Raw genomic sequence first — 9037 nt, 5'->3', positions numbered from 1 at the left:
TTTAAAGTTGGTATTGGAGTACTCTTTTGCTCATTTAACTGTCTCTTAAAAATAGTACTGCCAGTTAATAAAATTATACATTTTTATAAAGCAACAATTCAAGAAAATCAATTGAATATGAAATGAAAAATAGTTTAGATTGTTTCATAAAACTGTTTTTGCTTGATTGGTAATATTAAATTTTTGTAGTTCACAGTTTTCGTAGTTTAAACTTCAAAATATGAAGAAAAATTTGTACACATTTTGTAATCGAATATTTCATTTTCTGTAAATGCATATTTACATAATTTAACAATTATTCTGTGTTTATAATATGGTGCACCACAACTTTTTAGATCTTTAAGAAAAAAAAATTCTGATCTTTGGATTATTTTTGCTGTTTGAATCTGTCCAAATTTGAACCTTTTCTTTAAAACCATTTTGAACAACTTTTTGACAAACTTTTCTTAATAAGATGTCTTAAAAAGACGTCTTTTGAGTTGCATTTGTGTAAACTCACCTTAAAAAGATGTCTTTCCTTTGAAGTATCAACATAAAAAAGAAAAGCATTCTTTTTGAACTTTGTGGCAAAGCATTTTGTTGACAATCCCAACTCTATGCAACCTACAAACTATACACTAACATTTTATTTGTGTATATATTATAAACTTCATAAAATAGACAAAAGGGTTAATACTTACATACATACATTTATTTATCCAAACCTTGTACTAATACTTTTTTAATAATCAAATTAAAAAAATTATTACCACTTTTTTTTCCTTTTGCCAGTCATTCAGATTGTAGAAGAAAATGCATCTAAAATGAACTACAGCCCAGTACCCAATCCACTGAAAAAAAAGTATAAGAAGTTTTTGTATGTGTATTTCTGTATTAGAGTGTGTATAGATATTTTTTACTTGTTTATATTTGTATATGTGTGTACATTCATCTGTATATTTGCTTGAATATATGCGTATGTATGATTGTATATGTGTGTACATTAGTGCATGTAAATACAAGCACATATAAATTTTATTCCTAAAATAACAACCAGATACATTGTCTATATCAGGGTCATATGAATACCTTATTATCTTCTTTCCTAGCTAATTCTCCTTCAAAATATATCAGGTTATCATTCATCATAAAGTCCTAATTTTTAGATACATTTTTAGCTTTCAAACAAGACATAGATATATATATATATATATATATATATATATATATATATATATATATATATATATATATATATATATATATATATATATATATATCATACATACATACATAATACATACATACATACATATATACATACATACATACATACATACATACATACATACATACATACATACATACATACATACATACATACATACATACATACATACATACATACATACATACATACATACATACATACATACATACATACATACATACATACATACATACATACATACATACATACATACATACATACATACATACATATATTTATTTTTCTTTCTATCTACACTTTCGAGTAAATAAATTTTCCACAAAAATATACCGCCGCATTTTTAACATTTGTTCAAAGGATATTATCAATATTGACTTTTTAAAATTAATGAGTTATTCTAGTATTCATTGAAACAGCTGATTATCAAAAAATATTTATAAAAATTCATAAATACTTCAGATTTTGATTTTAATTATCTATACACCATTATTAAAAACCTCACTTTTGGTTGAAATGTTGTCGAGTTTCCTTAATTAAATTTCGGGTAATCACAGATATCATGCTCACGTGATTAATGTTTGAACTCAGCCAAGACAACTTAAATATAGCGGGAATATAATTCGTTGAAAGATCCCATTCAATTAAAGTCTCACTCTCCCATTCAATAAATATACTCACATCTTTATAAATCTTCAATTTAAGTCGATCATATATACATGTACATATACATACATACATACATACATACATACATACATACATACATACATACATACATACATACATACATACATACATACATACATACATACATACATACATACATACATACATACATACATACATACATACATACATACATACATACATACATACATACATACATACATACATACATACATACATACATACATACATACATACATACATACATACATACATACATACATACATACATACATACATACATACATACATACATACATACATACATACATACATACATACATACATACATACATACATACATACATACATACATACATACATACATACATACATACATACATACATACATACATACATACACATACATACATATCTTGATAGCTATAAGATACAGTGAAGGTGTTGCATGGATAGGAGCTTTAAAAAATGTTGCATGGATAGGAGCTTTAAAAAATCAAAAAAATAATAATGTTGTAAAATAAAGCCTTTTAGAAATCAGAGAAGAATACTGGCATCACATTTCTTAAGAAGAGTTGTCTTTAAGTCTGAAGATATACTTCATCTTCATCTCAAAATCTAAATATTTCTTTTTGAAATGGTGCTCTTAAGTAAATCTAGCAATATTTAATAAATAATAAAGAGAAATATTATTTATCTTCAAAGAAAATTAAAAATATTTCTACGTTGTCTTGAATTTCATGCATTAGGGGCTCTGATTTTAGTGTTTATCAGAGAACTAGGACGAATAATAAATATGAGTCATGACAAACACTATCGATGGAGGTGCAAAGATGTAAATGGAGATGAAGATAGAGTGCAAAAAAAAAATGTAAAAAATGTTTTGAATAAATCTTAACTTTGAATGTTATAGTTGTTAATTTATTTCTACAATTTGACTTCCCAACGTCAAATTTTCCGTCGATGGTGTATATATAACAGGCTATGTATTAAATGTAAATCATGGCGGAGGGGAGGAAGTATCTACAATTTTTTTTAGATGGAATAATAGCTTAAGAACGTTCCACTTTATTTCTGGTGAATTTTTTGATACTTATATAAATTAGCATAATTTATTTTGAATATAAACGCAATATAACAATAATAAAACAATATATGATAATATAAAGGTATATAAATATAAAATAGTATAATACTATATAAATAATAGAAATATAACAATATAATAACAATATAACAGAATATAATTCAATATATTGATTCTGAATACAGTTTTTATATTTAAATGTGTTAAAGTAAGTTTACATTTTAATTCTTAAAACTTCTGCTTTTGGGCATATCAAAAGAAAAACTGTAACTCGGATCAAACCGTAACTGGGGTAAAAGTCTGGAAATAATATTTAGGAAATGTATTCAGTTAAATATGATTTAAACATAGCTTATCTTAAAACAGGCGAATTATATTCCCAGTGTGAACAACGTTAAAAACTGAAGATGAACGTTTTGTATTTCCATATTCTGATTCTTGTGAAGCTTTGAAGGCCCTGCTAAGTTATTTAGTCAAAATTTTTAAGTTTTGTATTATATTTATAGGAAATATGGGTCGTAAATGCTGTGTCGCAAGTTGCAACGGAAATTATGATAAAAGTTCCAAAGAAAAGGTTTTTCGTCTTCCTCGAACACCAGAAAAAAGTGGTTGGCTATCATACCAAGAGACAATAGACGATACTACACCTTCTCCCTCCCTTCCCCCCTCCCTCTTATTTTTATGATTGATTATGATAGAGATTTTCATACTGGTTAACTATCGTATGGAAACATCTTTGATCTTAAAATCAATGTAGAGTGCTTTAACCTGAAGTTGAAAGTACAAAAATATGTAACAAATCACTAATATTAGCCTTATTGAGCAATGATTACTTTTTTTTTGGCTAAAAGTTATCTTTTAAAAGTATTAACAACCTGTTTTTTATTTTTTTTTTAATAAAGATTTTGAATAATAGAACATTATGGGATCAATCGCGTTTAATTATTATAGCGTCAATATGTTTAAGGTAGATTCTTATTTTATTGTCTAAAAGTTATCTTTTAAAACTTTCATGCAATAAGTTCAAAAACTCTTTTTTTTTTTATTTATATACCAAAACGAACTTTAAAACAAGTAAAATTGTTTTTATTAAGAAAGTTTAAATTTAAAAACTATTGACTTTCTTCTAATGCTTTTTATTGTCTGTCATATAAAAAGCAATACTTCAAAAAAATTTTTCTGTTTGTTTATTTATCTATATATGATGGTTCTTCGAAGACCAACAATAAGCGCCCTAACCTTAACACCTAGGATCATATAAATCAAAATCGGATATTTTTATTGCCTCATAAAGTTATTATAAACATTTAATTTTTATGATTCGATGAAAGTTTTTTCAATTACTTTACTTCTTTAATAATAGTAAAGACTTCTGTTACAAAAAAAAATCAAAAACTCTCTTATAAAGTTAAATTCAGAAGGAGGAACCCCTCATGCTTTACAAGAGCAATATGGTGCTACATGTAAATGTCTAAGAGAAGATATAAAAATGCTTTGAATTAAGAGATTTACAAGACTAACAGCAAAGTTGAAATCTATTCATGAGGAATATTCATCTAAAAAAGGTTTTCTCAAACTTAACTTCTTTTTATGTAAAATGGCTAAATATAACTTTAAATGTTTCACAAAACGAACTTGTGGAGTTTTGTGAAACATTTAAAGCGAGAATTTAAAACTCCTCTTGTCTACAAATCAAAGTTTTAAATACAAGTAATGAATAAAAGTTAACAAATACAAGTTTTGAAATATATTAGAAAGTTGGTATTATAAACACAAAATTACTTTTGCAGTCAGACAATAGTGGTGTTAGTCTTGATTTTACTACATCAAAGCATTCTTGTGAAAGATTTGGCTTTTGCTTAAAGGAAAAAAAAAAGTGTTATATTTTCTTCAAAGGAAGATATTATTATATTTGATAACTTACTAAATCATCAATTACAGTTAATCCCCCCAATCACGGGGGATTAATCATAGTTAATCCCCCGTGATTGGGGTAATTAACTGTAGTTGGTGATTTGGTAAGTTATCAAATGTTATATTTGATAACTTACTAAATCACTACTAAAAAATTATGGTAAGTCATCAAATATTAGATTTGATAACTTACCATAATTTTTCTTTCTGGTGCCTGGGACATTTAAATTGGTTATTATATTTTACTTTGGCGCTATATATATATATATATATATATATATATATATATATATATATATATATATATATATATATATATTACTGCATATTGTGGGAAAAAAAAACATTTAAAAAATTTTTTCTGTTTAACAAAACTCGCCTCCAGCTAATGTCGTCATCAGTACGGTTTATAGACCTGTTATAAACTACGCCATGGATTTAATAAAATCAAATAACTAATAAAAAGATTATCAAAGACATTTTAGTTTAAATTAAAATTTATTCCAAAATTAAATGAAAGAAGATGTATATTAAAATCTCGATATACTCTACATAACTTCTTTAAAGATATTTTAGCAATGCTAATGGTGTGTTATGATCTGTTAGAGAAACTATAAACCTTGGATATTGAAATGTTTCGACTTTAAAAAAACAGCGACAAAATAACGATAAAAAAAATCATTAAAAGGAAGGCCCAGGATTTTTAAATTTCAGGGAAACAGCACACAAGAAAGAAGTTATTATCAACAAATTTGAAGCCAATTTCGATAGGTAATTTCCAAATATCGGCGTTTAGGTTTCGGTTTTGAACGATGCTGCTCGATGCGATCGTTCAAAATCGAAGTTTCGGTTTTTTACGGATTATATCGATTATATGCCGTGAAACTTGTAAAAAAGCGAGTGCGCTGTATAGATTCGTGAAAATTGTATAAAGTCGTTTTTTTCTTAAGAAATTTTTTCGGGTTTCATGTGACTAAAGCAAAAATCGCACTTTTTACCACGGAGCTAAAATCAAATGCAAAGTCAGTGGAAATTAATAAAGTGATTTCTTTGAATAAACAATCCATGTCATCATTCATTAAACATAAAAAAGCGCCTTCCAGTTATTTTAAAATATTTTAAAATTTTGTTGATTTAAAGTAGTTTTTTTCAAATAGATTTGCTATACTTTGTTGTTTTATACTTTTTTAATACAAGAAATTTTGTTTTCATCTCAATATAGATGTAAGCCAGGAGCAATCGATTTTCCAACCACCTCCAAAAAAATTAAATAGTTAGGCAAATGACGAAAGCTATGGATTTACAACTTCAGAAATGTTGAAGATCTTATCAACACGTATTTAATACCTTCATTAACTGATAAGCCGACAAACTAAGGAATTGGAGAGGGTAAAACACGGGCATGCCAAATAAAGATACTATATATGTAAGATAAGTTAACAGAAGTTTTTTTTGCGGAAATGTTTAATGGTTTACATCGATCGATATAAATACTTTAATTTTATTTCTGAAGTATTTAAAATGACATTTTCATTTTGTGTATATATAACAGTTTGATTTTTAAAAAAGTGTAACTAGGTTACATTGACACTGTCGTTTTTCGTGTATTCATAATAAATAAAATAAATAGTTTGTTATATTTATTAACACTGTGTAAAGATGGACACTTTTATTTTAGATAGCGGTTTGAAAAATTGCTAAAAAAACACAATAATGCAGACTAAAAAGCTCGAGTGAGTTAAGTGTTATTTGTTGTTTACTTAAGACCGCAAACGCTTTAAAGACGACAGCGTGTCTAATTTAAAGTTCAGAATTAAAGCTGAACTTGAATTAGTTTTCCAACGAAAAAAAAATAACATGTAAGTATAAAACAAAGAACTTGACAATGGAATATAAAATGTTTATATGGAAATATATGGAAATTAAAAAATGGAGTTTTTTATAGAAATATATATCAAACTTCTTAGAGAAAATGTTATCAAGTTTATATAACAGTATGCATAATATGTTATGGAAGCAGTGACATACATGCATACATTTATGTGATGTATGTATATATGTATATATGTTACAATTAAATGTAATATTATTAATTTTTTTTAAAGGAAGATAGATTCATTGAAATGTTTATGGCTTGTTAAATTTAACTATATTCCTTATTTGTAGGTTTGTGTAAAAATAAAATAAGTTGTGAAAATGTTTTTAATTGCCAAATCAACAGCAAAGCAACACATCAGGAATGTTTTCTCGCGATATCTTTACATTGGATCCAATGCAATTTATCCCAGCCCTCAATGGGCTGGTAAACAAAATATGATTGATTTTCAATATGATGAAATTATTAACCCGATGATGATTAGTGGAGGTCTTGCTCAGGATCAAGCAGCAAAAATGGAACAAATGTTAACTGAACAAGGACAGATTTTGCAGCGTGGTATGGCTGCACATCTTTTAAATCCATTATCACAAAATGTAAAACAGTTTTTATTTGGCCTCAATTACTCAGAACAAAGCAAAGGAAAACTAATAGAATGTCTTGAGGCTTTAGATCTTCTTAACTCAGATGGTTCACTTCATAATATCAAGTATACAAAAGCAATAAGAAATCTTTCCTTTACTGAAAAATTGAAAAGTAAATTTGATAATGATCCAATTTTGGGGAAGAATTTAAGTACTGTGATAAGTTCTTTAAATGGAATGTCATCAAATGCTATGGATACAATATATTTTGCAAATATGTGGCTGTATCTTGGGAACTCTGAATTCCTTTCTGGAAGACCTGTCACAATATTACAAACCCCAAAGTATTCTACCAGGCAAATAGAGCGTTATTATGGCATTATTGTTTCTATGGTATTTGGTTTGACTCCAATTTTGATTGGTGGGCCTAATATTACATATAACTTTGAAGGAATGGCTGATCTTGCTCCAACCATTGATAAAAATGGTAATTTACTAGCAATCTGTGCTCATTCTTCTCGAAGTGATCCAAAAAGCTATGAAAATTTAAATCAGATTCATACAAGATTAGCTATTACAGATCCTCTACCAAAATTATGCTTAGTTGAAGTCCAAGATAAATATAAAGAGCTAATTTATCATCTTGATCTTGGAATACATGTTGATGAGGATCAAAATGTGTATGTTGCTGAAAACTTACTAACTGACCAAAGTCACTCGCAGCTAATAGATGTGATTGGTAAAAGTCGAATAATATACGTTCCTGAAAACGAATGGAAATTATATGCAATGAACTTTATATTGTTTGATAGTCGTTTTAAAGCTTCTCAAAGAACAGCTATTGCTCGAGATGACTGCCCTGTTTTGTATAATAAATTAGAAAAAAATGGCTATCAAGTATTTAAGAGACAAGAGATGTTTGTCAATGGTGGAGGAAGTGCTCGTTGTCGAGTGGCTTTTTTTGAAAAAGGTTGCAGGTCTCACACTTTAGAAACATTTCTTGAAGAACAAGCAAAAATTGAAGACACTCTTGGCACTAATTATGCAGTTGTACCTCGTAATAAAGTGGAAGAATTTTGTAATGTTTATGACTCCATGGATTTACAAAGAATAGTTTTTAATGACCAGCCAGTTAAATTTTAGGTTTTTAACAAGTTAAATAATTATGATCAAATTTTTTTAACAACATAAGTAAACCGAAAATTTTTTTATATTTATTGTTAATTAGTTGCTCTAGTATTTTTTTATTTTTTGAGAAGTATATGCAAGCTGTAATAGTTTAATGAAATCAATGACTATTATACTAAAACTATCCATTTGTTATATACCCAGAAATATATAGGGTTCAAAAGCAGATCCTAAAGGTATGGGGTGGGAAGGGTTTCATGGTTGAACACCCCTTTTGAATCCATTTCTAATTAAATTCAATACAAAATTTAATGAATTTAATATACAGTTAGAGAAATAAGTATCCGAACAAAACATTTTATTATGGAAAATAAAGTTTGTCCGGTTATTTCAGAAAATAATAACTTTATAAAAATAAAAAAAAAGATTATTCTGAAAGAAAATTTTATTACGAAGTCAATATGCAAAAAAAAAAAAAAAGTATCAATAATAATATTTAATTGATTAAAAATTAAACTATGCAATTTTTAGCATTAAATAAGTATCAGAAC

General features: G+C 27.0%; 2 protein-coding genes across 6 annotated transcripts in view; one reads left to right on the top strand and one right to left on the bottom strand.

The window, feature by feature from the left end:
- LOC145185587 (uncharacterized) overlaps positions 1 to 1186 on the bottom strand; it is a 10718-nt gene extending 9532 nt beyond the window's left edge. For 2 of the 4 annotated variants that reach the window (XM_090097213.1, XM_090097212.1), the window contains exons 1-3: positions 1069 to 1186; positions 750 to 830; positions 500 to 610 (exon numbers count right to left, since the gene is read on the bottom strand). In XM_090097213.1, coding sequence (XP_089953339.1) covers positions 500 to 610; positions 750 to 830; positions 1069 to 1128 — 252 coding nt within the window. In that variant the 5' untranslated portion in view covers positions 1129 to 1186. The remainder of the gene's footprint in view (positions 1 to 499; positions 611 to 749; positions 831 to 1068) is intronic. The other 2 variants (XM_090097214.1, XM_090097215.1) reach the window with 2 other exon arrangements.
- A 4933-nt stretch (positions 1187 to 6119) lies between these two features.
- Positions 6120 to 8667, top strand: LOC145193185 (uncharacterized). Of its 2 annotated transcripts, none has more exons than XM_090098886.1 (2): positions 6120 to 6324; positions 6577 to 8667. In XM_090098886.1, the coding sequence occupies exon 2, from the start codon at positions 7095 to 7097 to the stop codon at positions 8499 to 8501; it is 1407 nt and encodes a 468-aa protein (XP_089955012.1). In that variant the 5' UTR covers positions 6120 to 6324; positions 6577 to 7094; the 3' UTR covers positions 8502 to 8667. The 2 variants fall into 2 exon arrangements, with proteins under 2 accessions (XP_089955012.1, XP_089955013.1); XM_090098887.1 differs by having other exon boundaries at positions 6120 to 6410.
- The last annotated feature ends 370 nt before the right edge of the window (positions 8668 to 9037 follow it).

This window comes from Hydra viridissima, unplaced genomic scaffold (assembly GCF_058129835.1).
Source record: "Hydra viridissima isolate aposymbiotic clone 2 unplaced genomic scaffold, HvirCarnegie_v1 scaffold_9, whole genome shotgun sequence".
Classification (NCBI taxonomy): Eukaryota; Metazoa; Cnidaria; class Hydrozoa; order Anthoathecata; family Hydridae; genus Hydra; species Hydra viridissima.
This window is presented reverse-complemented; position numbering and strand designations above follow the sequence as displayed.